We start from the raw sequence: 18,825 nt of genomic DNA, 5'->3' as shown, positions 1-18,825 counted from the left end.
CAACGCTCGCTTTTCAATATAAGTTTGGATGGGCTCAAAACAAGGTTTACTTGAAACATCATCATTATCGACCACTAGCTTCACATAAATTCAATTGCGTCTTTGTAGTATCTTGAGTGGCTTGATCTTGATTCCATCTGGATTTTGAGTCATTGCCGCAAGTGTAGTAAGGGCATCAACAAATCGATATTGACACCTTGGAGCATGAATGAAAGTGACACTCTCAAACTTGGCTATCAATCGCATGAGGAACGAGTGATAAGGTTGATTATCGACTTTAACTTTCCAATCTCCACTAGCTTGTGAGATTACGAGGTTTGAGTTCCTGATAACTTCCAATCTACAAACTCCTTTCTCCTCATCTAACTTAATTCAAATAATGCAGGTTTCATACTCAGCTTCGTTGTTGGTGACACTATAACCCAATTTAACAGAAGTAGGGTTATACGTGCTAGAAGGATCAATCAAAAGAATACTAATAACGTAGCCATGCTTGCCGGACGCACCATCGAACATCAGCCTCTATGCTTCAAATTGAATGGTCATAATCTCGTCATCTGGGAAAATCATCTCTTCGTCGTCATCTTCAACAGTAATTAGCTGATCATCTAGGAAATCAGCTAACACACTACCCTTGACTAATTTCTGAACGGTATATGAGATATCATATTCTGAAATCCTCATCATCCATTTGGTCAGACACGGCAAAAGAATGATTCTTTGAAACAAGAAACGAATGAGATCAAGTCTTGACACTAGCTTGATTGAGTGAGCTTGCATATAATGGTATAACCTCTTCGTTACCCAAGCTAGTGCCCAACAGACCTTCTCCACGGAATAGTAATTTAACTAATAATCAATCATCCTTTTACTGATGTAGTAGATTACCACCTCTTATTTGATTTCATTCTCCTGGACTAGCATTCTCCCCATGGATGAGTCGGTGATAGTGAGGTGAAGAATCAAAGGAACTCCTAACCTCAGAGACATAAGGATAGGAAGGGATTACAAATACGCCTTCACCTTCTCGAAGATATGTTAATAAGTATCACTCCAGACAACTTTTGATCCTTCTTCAAATCTTGAAGAGAGGATCGCAAGTGCATGTGAGCTTACTAATGTATCGACTAATTTATTGGATTTTGTCCAAAAATTCACGAACTTTCGCTCATTTCGGGGTGTTGGCATGGCTGTGATGGCTGCAATCTTGCTAGAGTCGACTTCTATTCCTCTTTGAGTAATCATAAATCCCATCATCTTACTAGTAGTAACACCGAAGGTGCACTTCATTGGATTTAAACGAAGATGGTATTTCCGAATCCTCTGAAGGAATTTCTCCAAGTTTGCGATATGTTCAACTCGATTCTTAGATTTGACGATGATATCATCAACGTAGACTTTGACTTCCTTGTGGATCAAGTTGTGGAGAATAGTTGCGACTTGTGGTTGCTTTCTGATACGTAGCTCCATTGTTCTTCAGTTCAAAAGGCATCACTCGATTGCAAAAGGTACCGACCTCTGTGATGAGAGTAGTTTTTTCCTTATCCTTAGGCACCATCGGGACCTGATTATATCCCGAGAAACCCTCCATTAATCTAAATTTTAAAAAATACATATTTGTTATTACTAAACAAATACTATTAATAAACTAATTAAAAAAAAACTTAAATATACATTGTAAAGTTATTGCAAATCATGCTATTAAATGGCTAAAATTATTGTTAAAATATAAGATATAAATTTTATATATATGACAAAATATATATCAAGTAAATTAAATATATAAATTATTTAAAAAATACCTATTAATTGCAAATGGTCTTCAAGATAAGTTTGTAAATTAAGTGTGAATATTTAAAATATATAATTGTTATGTATTGTAAAATATGTTCATTTAAAATTACTATATTTATTATTAAGATATATGAAATTATTGTAAAAATGTTGTAGAATATATGGCTAATTAAATTAATAAAATATAAAAAACATTAATTGATAAATTATTGAAATCATGTTGTAATAATAATTTTAAATATTTTTAAGAAATATTTTTACCAACATAAATGTTAATACAATTTTTGTTAAAAAAAATGAATAAGTCATTATCAAGCAAATTCTTAATAAATTATATTATAATAATTATTATAAAATAAATTATAAAATACAAAATCATAAATAAAATCTACAATGCAAATAATGTGGTAATATATATTATAATATTAATAATAGTTTTCAATAATATATGTTGAAAGTTGAAACAAAATATTTTTACTTATAAATATATTTATAAAAAAGAGTGACAATATAAATTATAAATTTTGTAACTTAAGAATAACATATTTGATTTGTGTAATACTAAATTAGTTCATAATTACTTATTTTAATACTTTTTCATTTGAAAAGAGCATTTTTGAAAACATCCTATCTTTGTAGTGTAATCTTGTACTAAGACAATCACAATTGAGAGATCTAATATTTGACTTAGAGTTGTTCATCATATTGTGATGTAATACTATTACGTTATTATCACCGAAAAATTGGTTGGCATTAAACATATTCTTTTAGTATGTTTTAAACACTAAGTCTATACCTATTTTTTTAAAACACGATATACTCAAATTTCTTTATCAAAAAATTTATTAATAAATTATAATTTAAATATTTTATTTATTTATTTTATAATAAAAGAAGACGATCAATCCAGCAAGAAGAAAGTCAGATCCTGGACCGGGTATGGCTGTTGATAATTCAAGAGCAGCTTAATTTCAATCTTTGATCTCAAAACAACTCAGTCAGAAACAACAAATAAACAACAGTTTTCAAATAAAGAAACAACCAACCTATAATAGTTCTGGCTATCCATCTGTAAATCTCTCAAGTACACTCAGGAACAATCATAAGAAAAAACAAACAGTTTATAATCTACTATTTGGGGGTGGGGTGTAAGTTAAGATATCACTTTAAGTTTTCTAGTTTCAGCTTCAGCTTCAGCTTCTTCTTCTTGCTGCTTTTGAAGAATAAGGCCATCTTGGGTTGCGGCTGGGTCAAGATCCCAACAGCATTCTGGCAGATCATCAGTCTTCTCTGCACCTCTAATTCGCCAGCAAGGAACACAATGTGAGAATCTCAACATTTACTTCTTCAAAACCCTACAAATGGAACCCTCATCTGGGTTACTCCCATTCACAGTCCTGTAACCATCTACTTTCACCGGTGGACTCATGCAAACCCCATCTTCTTCGTCATAATCCATCATAATTTCCATCATCTCATATTGATGCCTAACCTCAGAGGGGGGTCTCCCTGTTCCATTCCGATGACCAGTTCTTGTATATGGCCCATATATCTCCGCTCCTAGGATAAATTCTAAGGCATCTTCCCCGTGTTGAGAAAGACTACAATGGAGCATGTACCTATGCTTTGAGAGCTCAGATTCTTTGTCCCAGCTTGGAGGGTATAAAAGAAATGAAAGCTACATTTGATGTTTATGCTACATCTGAGACAAAATTCAAAGGGGAAATTGATTTCTATGCAATTTTGTCTAAAATCATCTGCCGTTAAGGCTAGGCTCATCAAACAGTTTACGTATATGTGTGGTCTACTTAACCCTTATTACAATAAAATTGTTGGGGCAGATGGGGGCATTTAAGCTTCTATCGAAACATGGAATATATTGTCTTTCCTCAGTGAACGAACCGAGGAGGAGAGGTGGTGGTTTCTAACCAGCCTAGCACTGCCACAATTTCTGGCACAGTGGAGCTTCAATCAGTGGTGACGAGGAGGGAATCAATGCCCATGAAGGTTCCTATCTCTGATTTTCACAATTTTGACAATGATAGGTCTAAGCAATGCTTTAAGGCGAAGCTGATATGGGCGATCTACGATGAAGAAGATGCTATGCCACGTCTGTACTGTCTGATTGATCAAGTGATTTCAGTCTCACCGTTTAAAGTTGCAATCAGTTACATATATAATTTTTATTTAATTTTTTAAGGAGATAAAAAAAGAAATAAAAAAGTTATATATATAGATGATATAATATATATATATTTAATATGAAAAAAAGATAAAAAAAAGAAAAATGATATTAATAATATAATATATAATTAATTATACTATTATATTTGAAAATTTTGAGGCCACATAAAAGTGAGCCCTATGTAACTACATAGGTTGTTTTACCCCACGGCCGACTCTGGACGTATGGGTACGAGTCACTGATTTGATTGTTGGTTCGGGTGCATGGACGCGGGTCACTAGGCATATAGTAGGAAGGGTCGCGGGTCAAGGGTGAACCGCAATTGTGGACTGATTCTGTGGGTTGAATGATCTTCTCTTTCCTCTAGGGGAACGTAAAAAACAAAGGGCTTTTCGGTAAGGATTGTTTGAAATTTTGAGAGAGAAAATAATGATTGATGATAATTTTAAGGTGATTATGATTTTTTTGGATAAAAACCTTAATGATACTGATATATATAAGTAAAAATAAATAATCATAATTTTAAATATATAATATTTTAATATTTTAGTTAATGAATTGATAAATGAGAAGGAGTAAAATAATGTTTTATTTTTTTGATTATTTAAATAACTCAAAACCGAATCAGACCAAAGAAAATATCGAACTTACCGTTTTCCTCTTTTTTTATTTGTTTTCTTGCTAGCTGAACTTCAATCTAAATGACTAGAAGTCTTCTTCACAACATACTAAACATTCCTAGACTAAGCGAAGACGTCATTCATCTTGTATGGGTATGGTCAGAGCCTTGTCGGAGAAGACACGCCCGTCACCAGAAAAAGTGCATTGTTCAAATCAAACCAAAATCGATTTGGCTCTTTGACAAATTGATCTCTAGTACATGTATGAACTTCATGCAAGCATAACATTTAGAACTCGAATCAAATAGCTAAATGAGAATTCTAAATCAATCATAACATTTCTATAACTTGATACTGAAGAATGAAGCAATATAAACGAAGCTCAAAACTTAAATGCTAAAAAATCTAGTTTAGTTTATAAAGTCAATTACAAGAAGATGGACATTTACAATTGATCGGGAATGCTTCCTAGAAGATTTTTAAAGCTTTCAGGGTGCTTGTCCTGCTTTACTCCACCTGAAAAAAAAAATATCTTGGTTGAAGCTTTAATGGAGAATTGATATCCAAGCTCTCTCGCTTTTAAACTTTCCCACCCCTGAAATAAAACTCTATGATGCTTTTTTTAAATGATTCATGCAATAATATTATGAATGGATAGTGGTTTACACATAACTACAAAAACTTTAAATTTATAAAAAAAAAATCACACAAATATTACAAAATTAACATATGCGGAGATCTTCCAAAAAGGAAATGAGCTCTCCGACTGAATCTACCGGCTTCCCACATCGAACATCATATAATGTTAGGATGATAGCATTGTGTTGGATCCGCAACGGTCATTTAAGATTGTTGAAAGATCTACGATTTCTCTCTAACCAAATTATCCACCAAATTATCCACCAGAAAATAATAGAGATATAACCTCATTGTTTCAAACCCGCAAATCTAGCTACCTCAATCCACGATTCTCAATACGCACCAATGATTCCCGACATAACCCAAAAAATACCAGTAATACTCCAAATAATACACTAAATACCAGCGACACATACTACATCGTCTCCACCTCCTTAAGACACATACTACATCGACTAACTAAGATAAGACACTTTCCTATGTATTTATCATCAGTTAAAATACCATTGTGGATCACACTTCTCTAACTAAATGATTGAGTCTTCGTGAGAGAAGGTGCAAGAGAAGATAAGGTCCCTAGTCATGCACAAAACAATTAGGCAATATGTTGTCAGATAAAGAGTGAAATACTTTTATTTATTACAACTTTTTTTTAAGTATCATTCAAATAATACATTAATAAATAATATGAATTAAATTTTCGTAGATAAGAAAAATTCAAAGTTTAAACTCAATTGTAGGGTGCCTTCGATTAGAGGACCAAACAAAAATAGGTGTATGCCACGTATTGCAAAGAACACACGGTATTCTTTAGTAAAAGGCGAAAGAATAATTCGCTTTGTGTTCAGTGCTTGTCTTCATAATTTTTTGAAATCACCAACTCCCCTCTTATAATAATATCGAATCTCTATTTTCACTTCATCTAACAATGTGGGACAACACACTTTTTTGTCATTATTGAGGCTAATGGTGTGTTTTCTTCTTTTATTTAAAGAATAAGATAATTCAATAATACTTTCAAGAATTTGGTACTTTTAACTATATATTATTTTATCAAAGGTTAATAACAAACTATTACAATGATTTATTAGTATAGCTCCAATAAAAAGAGTTTTATTTTTAACATTTGATTTTCACTAAAAACGCTTTAATTTGGATTGAAGTTATTACTATGATAGTGGTTATAACTCGTACTTTCAAACAAGGTATATGACTCGTATTTGATATTTAATAAACTTATGTTATAGTCATTATGACGAATGTTACTTAGATTAACAGAGGCATCGACACCTTCAAGGGAGTGTCTATGTACAGCTCGGGTAACTCCAAACAGTTTGTATGCGAATGTAAATAACGACGGGGAGAAATATCGTCGCTATTGAGTTCTCCGGTCGATTCAAGTGTTGATGAAGGCGATACCTGCAAATGCATTCACCCTTAGTTTTGAAATCATCATTTTGTAAAATAATAATTATTACTGAATACAAACTTTCTAGTCTGACTCTTTATTAGAATTATTGGAGAATAAGATTAGGAGAATTTATTGGAGAAAACCTACACCCACATGGATAAATGATTGTATCGTTAACTAATGTGGGAATTTTAAAATATTCGTTCAAAATATAATCCTTCTATTAAATAATCAACCTTTATATAAACCCTGGTAACATTATATGGAAAAACATAATCTACTAATGGTGCGACAACAACTGTCCATCTGATCCAACAGACACAAGTTATATTTATCCATTGGTTAAAAACTAAATTTTTTAACAATACTATGTAACCCTAGTTATGTTATAGGCCTTTCCATTGATATAATATAAGCATAATGACAAAACATAATATATTAATAGTGCGACAACTGTCCATCTGATCCAACAGACACAAGTTATATTTATCCATTGGTTAAAAACTAACTTTTTTAACAATACTATGTAACCCCAATTATGTTATAGGCCTTTCCATTGATATAATATAAGCATCAATGGTAGGATAGTTTCAAACATTCTATTCACTTTGGTGACTAGTACTCGTTTTTTGTACCCTGTATAAAATTGATTTTATAAGTTTATACATATCAAACAAAAAAATACTCAATAAAGATAAGAACGTACATTGACAGGTGATAGAAAATTAAAGGAATCCAATTAGGAAAAATTAAAGGAATCCAATTAGGAAAAACCAAAGAAGCCTTGACCGGGCATAGAGGAGCGAATGAAAAAGGGACGAAGACCCTACTAACTAGGAGCCACAACATGTCTTTTATTTTTCCATCTTAATAAGTTAGTTAGTTTGAGAAAAAAAAATCAACAAATGTCATTATGTGCAAACCGGTAAAGTACACATCAAAAAACTACACTATTTTCCCTCCGGTCGCCGGCGTACGCTTCGGAGAGGAAAAAGGGTAAAAAAAATTTGGACCATTCTTGCGTGTCATTCTTGCGCAGGGGCCATGCTAATCTTCTCTGTATCGTTCAAATTTTATCGAATGTCCCTGAAGAGACATAACCATCTCTCATTCTTAAAAAGACTTCATTCTTAAGTTAGAGGAGCGATGTGGGATCAATTTTAGAAAATGAATGGACAACTGCTATTTTTTGTGATCGACTGTTAGAGTGTTTTTCGAGGAACGCATGTGTTCTTTATAGAGAATGAGGATCTTTCAAAATATTCCCTTGATTTATAGGGTTTTTTCTTTTGAGGGAATATTGATTTTATTAGAGAAAAAGAATGGGGAGCTACCCATTATGTCATGTTGATAAGGTGTCCAAGGGCCGAGCTAGGATTTAAAATCTAGTCGGGATAAGTTATTTCCATAAAATTTACCCGGCTAGAATGATAATAATATGAAAAAAAAGTATACGTAGTTTACGGTCGTTAGGTCCCTTCATCGACGGGAGAACTCAATAGCGACGATATTTATCCCCGTCGTTATTTCCATTCGCATGCAAACTGTTTTGAGTTACCCGAGCTGTACATAGACATTCGTCATAATGACTATAACATAAGTTTATTAAATATAAAATACGAGTCATATACCTTGTTTGAAAGTACGAGTTATAACCACCATCATAGTAATAACTTCAATTCAAATTAAAGCGTTTTTAGTGAAAATCAAATGTTAAAAATAAAACTCTTTTTATTGGAGCTATACTAATAAATCATTGTAATAGTTTGTTATTAACATTTGATAAAATAATATATAGTTAAAAGTATCAAATTCTTGAAAGTATTATTGAATTATCCTATTCTTTAAATAAAAGAAGAAAAAACACCATTAACCTCAATAATGACAAAAAAAGTGTGTTGTCCCACATTGTTAGATGAAGTGAAAATAGGGATTTGATATTATTATAAGAGGGGAGTTGGTGATTACAAAAAATTACGAAGCCAAGCACTAAAAACAAAGCGAACTATTCTTTCGCCTTTTACTAAAGAATACCGTGTGTTCTTTGCAATACGTGGCATACGCCTATTTTTGTTAGGTCCTCTAATCGGAGGCACCCTACAATTGAGTTTAAACTTTGAATTTTTCTTATCTACGAAAATTTAATTCATATTATTTATTAATCTATTATTTGAATTATACTTAAAAGAAAGTTGTAATAAATAAAAGTATTTCACTCTTTATCTGACAACATACTCCCTAATTGTTTTGTGCATGACTAGGGACCTTATCTTCTCATGCACCTGTTCTCACGAAGACTCAATCATTTAGTTAGAGAAGTGTGATCCACAATGGTGGATAATTTGGTTTGAGAGAAATCGTAGATCTTTCAACATTCTTAAATGACCGTTGCGGATCCAACACAATGCTATCATTCTAATATTATATGATGTTCGATGTGGGAAGCCGATAGATTCAGTTGGAGAGCTCATTTCCGTTTTGGAAGATCTCCACACATGTTAATTTTGTAATATTTGTGTGATTTTTTTTTATAAATTTAATGTTTTTGTCGTTATGTGTAAACGACTATCCATTCATAATATTATTGCATGAATCATTTAAAAAAAGCATCATAGAGTTTTATTTCAGGGGTGGGAAAGTTTAAAAGCGAGAGAGCTTTTAAAGCTTCAACTAACATTAAAAATTTCAAAAAAATAAAATCCTTCATTTTTATAAATTAAAATATGAATTCTTTGAAAAGCTAACTCATATTTTTGCAATCTTTCCAGGTTCCTACCCTTTCTTATTCACAACTCACAAGTGCGTTTGAATTTCTCTAAAATTCAGTATTTTTTTATATCGCAAAATGACGAACCCAGACGCATGCCTTAAGAATATATGAGTACAATAATTAAATCTAGTTTAGGAAATAAGCTAGAGCCTTAGACATGTGGATATGATTTGAATAAATTATCAAATAAAAGTATAAAAATCATATTTTCAAAAAATGACAAAACGTTTGTAGTAGAGATCATTCATTTCGGTGGGAACTTGAGACATAATATTGATGACTTTTCTCACGTGTAACTAAACACCGGACCAAATCGAAATTTCTAAGTCGTGTTTGACTAAAAAAAAAATTTTTTTCCTACCTAATTTCTCGATGAGTAAATTAAGTAACAACTTTAAAAGAGTCAAAGCTAGTATAATTTTGTTTAAGTCCTATTTGTGCTTTATCATCACACACTTAGGCAAATTCGAGAGAGTCATTTCCTCGTCTCGTTTTACGAGATTCAATATAAATGTAGGCCACAAGACTTAGCAAAACATTGACAAATTAAAATTTAATTATAGTCGCACTCACTATTTTGGTTCTTATCTCATTCGAGATTCGAGAGAAAAGTGAGTTCTAGGGCGTAAATTATCGAGTCTGAACGTTTCGAAAAATGTCGATAAAAAGACATTAGAGTACCAAAGGCTAATGTGCTAATATAAGAACTGGAAATAGTTCGGGACAATGTGCTCTAATTTTTTCCCATTAATCGAATACTTTTGAGAGAAACCAAATAAGGCCAGATGAATCACTAGCAGTGAAAATCTTAAAAAATTATTGTTAAAAAGAGTAGGGTATTAATAACATTTTTTTAACTTTTTTCTCATTAACAAAGTGAAGTTTTTAAAAAACTTACAAATTAATTTAGAATGTTCAATCAATCATTATATGTACTCATTTTAAACTATCACAATAGATTATCCTTCCGTGAGGGGAAATGAAATTTGAGGAAATGACCTCACTAATAGGGTGAATAGCGGATAGTGTGAGTGCATAATTTAAATAGCGTTGTTGACCCTCTTTTTTTAATGACAATTATACCCTTGCGTAACGCAACTCCAGTTGCGTGACGCAACCGAATTTTTTTTTATTTTTTTTTCTATTTTTTTTCGTCTCGCGATTGCGTGACGCAACTGGGGTATTTTCGTTCAAAAAAATTCATAATTAAATTTTTTTGAAAAATAAAAAAATAAAATAACTGAGGTTGCATGACGCAACGGGGGCATTTTCGTCTAAAAACAGTAAAAGGGGTCACTAGCGCTTTTTTTTTAACTCTGCACTTTCCGCATTTAAGACATTATTGAGGGTCATCTCCACAAATTCCCCCCTTGAGGAGAGATTTATGTTTTATTTCGATTTATTTTTTAATTCATTTGTTTATTTTATTTTATTTTATTACAAAATATAAATTTTGATTAGAAAAATGCATTAGCTTCTTTTGAATATGCTACTTTTTATATATTTTTATTATCCTAATTATTTGTTTTATAATATTATGTTAAACATTATGAATCTATGATTAATTATAAAAGTTCATAAAAAAACATTAATCTATCCAAAATAAAAAAAAAGATTTGATTTTCAATATTAACCGTTAATTTATAGTTTAGTTGTTACATACACAATTATATCTCTTTACACACTTAAAGTATTCTCTTGAATATGATTATTAAAACAAAGCTATATATAATGTGCTCTATATAAGAGAACACAATTAATATGGTTTGAATCAAGAAATTCAAGAATAAAGACATTCACACCTCAGAAAGAGGATTTCTCTTATTTATTAGTTTTACTGCCAAGAAATTTCATTTAGCTGGAGCGGAGAAACAACAAACAAGACTATATATTAGTTGTAAGTGAAGATCAAATCTCATTGAAAGATAAAGACAAACATACATCAATTATAAAATATAAATTCATTCATATTTGTATTTTTATCCCAAATCAAGTCAACCACAGGGAAAAGGAAATTAACCCACTGTTCAACTTTAATTTGACATGTAGAATAATTCTCACATGTCAAAATCAAAAACATCATCAACAACAATGAAACAACCTATAATAGTTTTGGCCATCCATCTGTAATCACTCAAGTACACTGTCAGGAACAAACAATCATAAGAAACAACAAACAGTTCATAATCTTTTCAATTGGGGGATGGAATGTAAGTTAAGATATCACTTTATGTTTCCCAGCTTCAGCTTCTTCTTGTTCTTGCTGCTGTTGAAGGATAAGGCCATCTTGGGTGGCGGCAGGGTCCAGATCCCAACAGCATTCTGGCAGATCATCAGTCCTTTCTCCACCTCTAATTCGCCAACAAGGAACACGATGTGAGAATCTCAACATTCCCTTCTTCAAAACCCAACTAATGGAACCCTTATCTGGGTTCCTCCCATACACAGTCCTGTAACCATCTACTTTCACCAGTGGACTCATGCAAACCCCATCTTCTTCATCATAATCCATCATAACTTCCACCATCTCATATTGATGCCTAACTTCAAAGGGGGTTTCCCTGTTCCATTCCGATGACCAGTTCTTGTATATGGCCCATATATCCCCGCCCCTAGGATAAATTCTAAGGCATCCTCCTCGTTTTATTTTTTCTCTGCTCAATACATGAGAAAAGATGTTCTAAATTTTCCACAATATTTCGTAAAGCCAGATTTTATCCAATTCACTGACCCGAACTCCGCGTCAGTTTTGGAGTTCATGTAACTAATTGCAGTTTTAAACGGTGAGACTGAAATCAGACAGTACAGACGTGGCATAGCATCTTTTTCATCATAGAGCGCCCATATCTGATTCGCCTTGAAGCATTGCTCAGCCCTATCATTGTCAAAATTGTGAAAATCAGAGATAGGAACCTTCATGCACATTGATGCCCTCCTCCTCACCACTGATTGAAGTCCAACTGTGCCAGAAATTGCGGCAGTACTAGGCTTGTTAGACACCACCACCTCTCCTACTGATTTTCCTGCTGCTGCTGCTTCTTTCTGAGGTAAATTTGCTAGGTTTTTCTTCAGTGCAGCTACTTCAGCATCAGCTTTCCTTATCTCTGGCAACTTCTTTCTTAATTCAGACAATGCCCTATTAATTAATAACTTTTTTGAGTCAAAAATTGACATTGATGGTCCCATATCTGATAGATTATTTAAGACGTTTCTACGCATGTGTCATCAAGACTCTTTCTCCTTGAGGGCTTGCCCAGTTTGGAAGGCTCGTGAAGAGATCTCGTGTTTTTATTGCCATTTCCTATAGGGTGTGCCTCGAGAGGGATGGTTATATTTGTATCAACAACCTCCACTGAAGATCCAGAATACGATTTCCGCTTAGATTTAGATACAGCGACTCCATTTGTGGTTGGGATATTTGTAATAGTCCCAAGTTGATTTGCATAGAAGTTTTCAGGAGCAGGAAAATGTTGACAATCAAGAAAAGGATACGAGCCATCTGGAGGTCCTATCCCTTCGTTAATTGCCATGAAAACACCACGACAATTCTTGCAGGATAGTTTTTTTTTTCACGTACTTCAGGAGATACTTATACCGAACGTTACAAGTTGTGCATTTTGTCCAAAAGGAATCACCCCTTTCATAGAAAAAAAAGACTTTATTAATTGTCATCAACAAAGCAAATATAGCAAATATTTAGAATAATTTCATTAAAAGAAAGAAATGATTTAGAATAAGGCCTTGTATGTTTATGGGTTATTTGGATAACCAATAGACAGGGCCACTCGGGGTACCCTAGGCCGACCTTGTTTGGGAGTATCGTAAGAAAATATATGATAAATGAAAGACAACAAAAAAAAAGATAGACCAAAATAGGGGCAAAACCCTTTGACCTTGTATTTCTCCAGATATCGTACAAGGTTCGTTCACTTAGGTCGGACAATATATTCCATGCTTCCGAGAGAAGGTTAAATGCCCCCATCTACCCCAACAGTTTTGTTGCAATAAGGGTTAAGCAGACGATACATCTCCGTAAACTGTCTGATGAGCCTAGCCATAACTACATATGGTTTTAGACCAAAAATTGCATAGAAATCAGTTTCCCCTTTGAATTTTGTCTCAGATGCAGCATAGACATCAAATGTAGCTTTCATTTCTTTTATACCCTCCAAGCTTGGACAAAGAATTTGAGCTCTCAAAGCATAGCTACTTGCACCATTGTAGTCTTTCTCAACAAATCTTTTCTCAGCCTCCTCCCTTTCTGTCCTGTGAACCGACACAATTTTCCTACACCGGAGTGAGTGTCAGCTTCTTTTTTCCTTCATTTGTTTCTCAATTCATGTCAAAATGCAATTCATGAACCAATTGCGAGCTTCAGCTACAGATAGGCGATTGATTTGATTTAGATTGAAATTCATGAAACTTTGATATAGGAAGACGTGATACTTATATATCTAATTAGTTTTCATCGAACTACTGTAGGTTTATTAGCTTAGTTTTGTGTATCTGCTGTGGCCTCAGTGTGCAATTCGGATGTTTCATTTTATTTCAAAAGTTTTAATCTGAGTGTTGGATTTACAATTTTGTGGATGCTAATCTGAGTATTGGATCTACAATTTATTTGGTTCTTGTTTGATCTATGGAAATTAACGAAGAGGTGGCTCCCAGGGCGAAAGAGGAGGAGGTTCACATGACAGAAGGGGAGGCGGCTAGACTAGGGCGGAAAAGGAAGAGGCTCATATGGCTGTAGAGGAGGCTCTTATGGCGGAAGAGGAGGCTGCTAGGGAGGTAGAGGTGGCACCTATGGCGGAGGAGGCTGCTAGGGAGGAAAAGGAGGAGGCTCCTATGGTTTTAGAGGAGGCTGCTAGGGAGGTAGAGGTGGCACCTATGGCGGAAGAAGAGGCTGCTAGGGAGGAAAAGGAGGAGGCTCCTATGGCTGTAGAGGTGGCTCCTATGGCGGAAGAGAAGGCTGCTAGAGAGGTAGAGGTGGCTCCTATGGCGGAAGAGGAGTCTCCTACAGAAATTAAGGAAATTAAGGAAGAGGTGGCTACCAGGGCGATAGAGGAAGAGGCTACAATGGAAGTAGAGGAGGAGGTTTGCAGGGCAGAAAGGGAGGAGGTTCCTATGGCGGTAAAGGAGGTTCGCAGGACAGAAAGGGAGGAGGTTGAGAAAAGATTTGTTGAGAAAGACTACAATGACGCAAGTAGCTATGATTTGAGAGCTCAAATTCTTTGTCCAAGTTTGGAGGGTATAAAAGAAATGAAAGCTACATTTTATGTCTATGTTGCATCTGAGACAACATTCAAAGGGGAAAATGAATTCTATGCAATTTTTGGTCTAAAACTATTTGCTGTTAAGGCTAGGCTCATCAAACAGTATACGAAGATGTGTTGTCTATTTAACCCTTATTGCAACAAAACTGTTGGGACAGATGGGGCATTTAAGCCTCTATCGGAAGCATGGAATATATTGTCTGATCTCAGTGAACGAACCGAGAAGGAGGAGAAGGAGAGGTGGTGGTTTCTAACCAGCCTAGCACTGCCACAATTTCTGGCACAATGAAGCTTCAATCAGTGGTGAGGAGGAGGACATCAATGCGACATGACGGTTCCTGACTCTGATTTTCACAACTTTGACAATGAAAGGTCTGAGAAATGCTTGAAGGCAAAGCAGATATGGGCAATATACGACGAAGAAGATGGTATGCCACGTCTGTACTGTCTGATTCGTCAAGTGATTTCAGTCTCACCTTTTAAAATTGCAATCAATTACATGAACTCTAAAACTGTTTCGGAGTTTGGGTCTGGCTTTACGAAATCTTGTGGAAATTTTAGGACATAAAACATTGATGTGGTTGAAGAAGTGAACATCTTTTCTCATATACTGAGCAGAGAAAAAACAACACGGGGAGGATGCCTTAGAATTTATCCTAGGAGCGGAGATAAGGGTTCCATTTGTAGGGTTTTGAAGAAGGAAATTTTGTGATTCTAGCATTGTGTTCCTTGTTGGCGAATTAGAGGTGCAGAGAAGACTGATGATCTGCCAGAATGATGTTGCGATCTTGACCCAGCTGCAACCCAAGATGGCCTTATTCTTCAAAAGCAGCAAGAAGAAGAAGAAGTAAACTGTTTGTTTTTTCTTATGATTGTTCCTGAGTGTACTTGAGAGATTTACAGATGGATAACCAAAACTATTATAGGTTAGTTGTTTCTTTATTTGAAAACTGTTGATTATTTGTTGTTTTGAGATCAAAGTTTGAAATTAAGCTACTCTTGAATTATCAATAACCATACCCGGTCCAGGATCTGACTTTCTTCTTGCTGGATTGATTGTCTTATTTTGTTATAAAATAAATAAATAAAATATTTAAATTATAATTTATTAATAATTTTTTGGGATAAAGAAATTTGAGTAGATGGTGATTTTAGAAAATAGATACAGACTCAGTGTTTAAAACATACTAAAAAAAAATGTGTTTAATGTCGACCGATAATAACGTAATATTATTACATCACAATATGATGGGCAACTCTAAGTCAAATATTAGATCTCTCAATTGTGGTTGTCTTAGTACAAGATTACACTAAAAAAAATAAGATTAAAAAAAAAAATGCTCTTTTCAACTTTAAAAAGTATTAAAATAAGTGTTTATGAACTAACGTAGTATTACACAAATCAAATATTTTATTCTTAAGTTGCAAATTTTATAATTTATGTTGTCACTCTTTTATAGATATATTTATAAATAGAAGTATTTTGTTTCAACTTTCAATATATATTATTGAAAAATATTATTAATATTATAATACATATTACAACATTATTTGCATTGCAGATTTTATTTATGATATTGTATTTTATAATTTATTTTATAATAATTATTATAAATATGCTTAATTTTTAAAGTGTCCGGATTATCGAGTCAATAATTGTGGTTAATTTGAATATTTATTTGAGAGTAAATGGATACTTGAGTCGGATTGTGGGTGGACTCGCACATAAACTTAAAATGGTTAAAATAAAATTAAAAATGTTATTTGTATGTTTTGAACTTGCAACCTAACCAAATAAGTACAAACTTTTAACCAACTAGGCTAACAACACTTTATATGTTAGATTCAACACTAGATTTGATGAACACGAGACATTTTAACAATAAAAGTTCAAATTTTTAACTAACTAATCTATATATATAATGATGCTTAATTTTTAAAGTGTCTAGATTGCTGGGTCGAGAGCTATGGTTAATTTGAATGATTATTTGAGATTAAATGGATACTTGGGTCGGATTGTCGGTTGACCCGCCCATAAACTTAAAATGGTTAAAAATAGAATTAAAAATGTTATTTGTATGTTTCGAACTTGTAACCTAACAAAACAAATACAACCTTTTAACCAACTAAGCTAACAACACTTCATATTTAAGATTTAACACCAAATTTGATGAACGCGAGAGATTTTAACAATAAAAGTTCAAATTTTTAACTAACTAATATATAAATATATATATATATAATGATGCTTAATTTTTAAAGTGTCCGGATTGCCAGGTCGAGAGCTGTGGTTAATTTGGATATTAATGTAAGAGTAAATTGATATTTGGGTCGGATTGTGGGTTGACCCGTCCAAAAAACTTGAAACGGTTAAAAATAAAATTAAAAATTCTATAGTTATGGTTCGAAATTGCAACCTAACAAAACAAGTACAATTTTTTAATCAAATAGGCTAATAACACTTTATATTTTAAATTTAACACCAAATTTGATGAACGCGGTAGTTCATCAATAGTTTTTAATTGGTCATAATTCTCTTTTGACTCTGCGCTACAGATTTAAATATTATTAGTGAGCAATAATGGAAAAGTTTCATCATATTTATAGAGATAAGGGACATAATTCATATGGATATTGTAAGTCTCGTTTGGGGTATTTTAATGATAGTCTTTACATTTTTTCTTTCACTCGTAGTATGGGTAAGAAATGGACTCTAGAGGTGAAACTAAATGAGTTGAAGAATCAAACTGTATCAATTGTTTTAGAGATCGTTCTGCAATGTGAGAGTAAATGAATACTTGAGTCGAATTGTGGGTTAACCCGCCCTTAAATTTAAAACGGTTAAAAATAAAATGAAAAATGCTATCACATTTTTACTGTAATAACTTTTTCACGGGTTTATTATATTATTATTCGTACAAATGCACATAATAAATGTTAGCTTTCTTAATAATGACTTATTTATTAATGACTTGTTTAATATTAATTAATTTATTTTTTCTAACAAAAATTGTATTAATATTTATGTTGATAAAAATATTTTTTAAAAATATTTAAAATTATTATTTCAACATGATTTCATTAATTTATAAATTAAATTTTCTTTTTATATTTTACTGATTTAATTAGGCATATATTCTACAACATTTTTACAATAGTTTCATATATCTTAATAATAAATATAGTAATTTCAAATGTACATATTTTATAATAGATAACAATTATATATTTTAAATATTCACAATTAATTTACAAATTTATCTTGCAAGACCACTCGCAATTAATAGGTATTTTTTTAAAATAATTTATACATTTAATTTACTTGCTATATATTTTTTCATATATACAAAATTATATCTTAAATTTATATATAAAATAACATGATTTGAAATAACTTTACAATGTATATTTAAGTTTTTTTTTTTCAATTAGTTTATTAATAGTATTTGTTCAGTAATAGAAAATATGTATTTTTTAAATTTAAATTAATGGATGATTTCTCATGATATAATCAGGTCCTGATGGCGCCTGAAAACAAGGAGAAAACTACTTTCATCACAGAGGTCGGTATCTTTTGAAATCGAGTGATGCCCTTTGGACTGAAGAATAATGGAGCTACGTATGAGAAAGCAACCATAAGTCACAACTATTCTCCACGACATAATCCACAAGAAAGTCAAGGTCTACGTTGATGATATCATCGTCAAATCAAAGAATCGAGCTGAACATATCACGAACATGGAGAAATTCCTTTACAGGATTTGGAAATACCATCTCTGTTTAAATCGAATGAAGTGCACCTTCAGTGTCACTACTAGTAAGATGATAATATTTCTGATTACTCAAAAAGGAATAAAAGTCAACTTTAGCAAGATTGCGGCCTTCACAGCCATGACATCACCCCGAAATGAGCGAGAGGTTCGAAGATTTTTGGATAAAATTCAAAATATTAGTCGCTACATTAGTAAACTCACTTACACTTGCGATCATCTCTTCAAGCATCTTAAGAAGGGTCAAAAGTTGTCTGGAGTGATACTCATTAACATGTCCTCGAGAAGGTGAGGCATATTTGCAATCCCTTCCTATCCTCATGTCTTTGAGGCCAGGAGTTTCTTTAATTCTTCACTTCACTA

At 32.8% G+C, this 18,825-nt stretch overlaps 1 protein-coding gene, 2 non-coding genes and 2 pseudogenes across 3 annotated transcripts; 1 reads left to right on the top strand and 4 right to left on the bottom strand.

Moving 5' to 3' along the window:
* Positions 1-522: 522 nt before the first annotated feature.
* Positions 523-1,470, bottom strand: LOC124930595 (uncharacterized protein K02A2.6-like). The gene is made up of 2 exons (XM_047470951.1): positions 1,163-1,470; positions 523-718 (listed from the first exon to the last, which is right to left on the bottom strand). Exons 1-2 carry the CDS (start codon positions 1,468-1,470, stop codon positions 523-525), a joined length of 504 nt encoding a protein of 167 aa, XP_047326907.1.
* Positions 1,471-5,980: 4,510 nt separating this feature from the next.
* LOC124922915 lies at positions 5,981-6,096 on the bottom strand. Its single transcript, XR_007097963.1, has one exon. It is a non-coding gene; the product is annotated as a U5 spliceosomal RNA (small nuclear RNA).
* A 1,553-nt stretch (positions 6,097-7,649) lies between these two features.
* On the bottom strand, positions 7,650-7,745 carry LOC124923042 (annotated as a pseudogene).
* An 884-nt stretch (positions 7,746-8,629) lies between these two features.
* Positions 8,630-8,744, top strand: LOC124922926. Its single transcript, XR_007097972.1, has one exon. It is a non-coding gene; the product is annotated as a U5 spliceosomal RNA (small nuclear RNA).
* A 2,890-nt stretch (positions 8,745-11,634) lies between these two features.
* On the bottom strand, positions 11,635-12,236 carry LOC124930498 (annotated as a pseudogene).
* Positions 12,237-18,825: the final 6,589 nt, after the last annotated feature.

Source organism: Impatiens glandulifera, chromosome 1 (assembly GCF_907164915.1).
Source record: "Impatiens glandulifera chromosome 1, dImpGla2.1, whole genome shotgun sequence".
Taxonomy (NCBI): domain Eukaryota; kingdom Viridiplantae; phylum Streptophyta; class Magnoliopsida; order Ericales; family Balsaminaceae; genus Impatiens; species Impatiens glandulifera.
This window is presented reverse-complemented; position numbering and strand designations above follow the sequence as displayed.

Bases quoted from the DNA above. Each gene is read 5' to 3' on its own strand.
- LOC124930595 (XM_047470951.1), bottom strand. From the start codon at position 1,470: ATGGAGCTACGTATCAGAAAGCAACCACAAGTCGCAACTATTCTCCAC. The intron at 719-1,162 runs GTTCGTGAATTT...CTTGTTTCAAAG, and splicing joins ACACCCCGAAATGAGCGAAA to AATCATTCTTTTGCCGTGTC.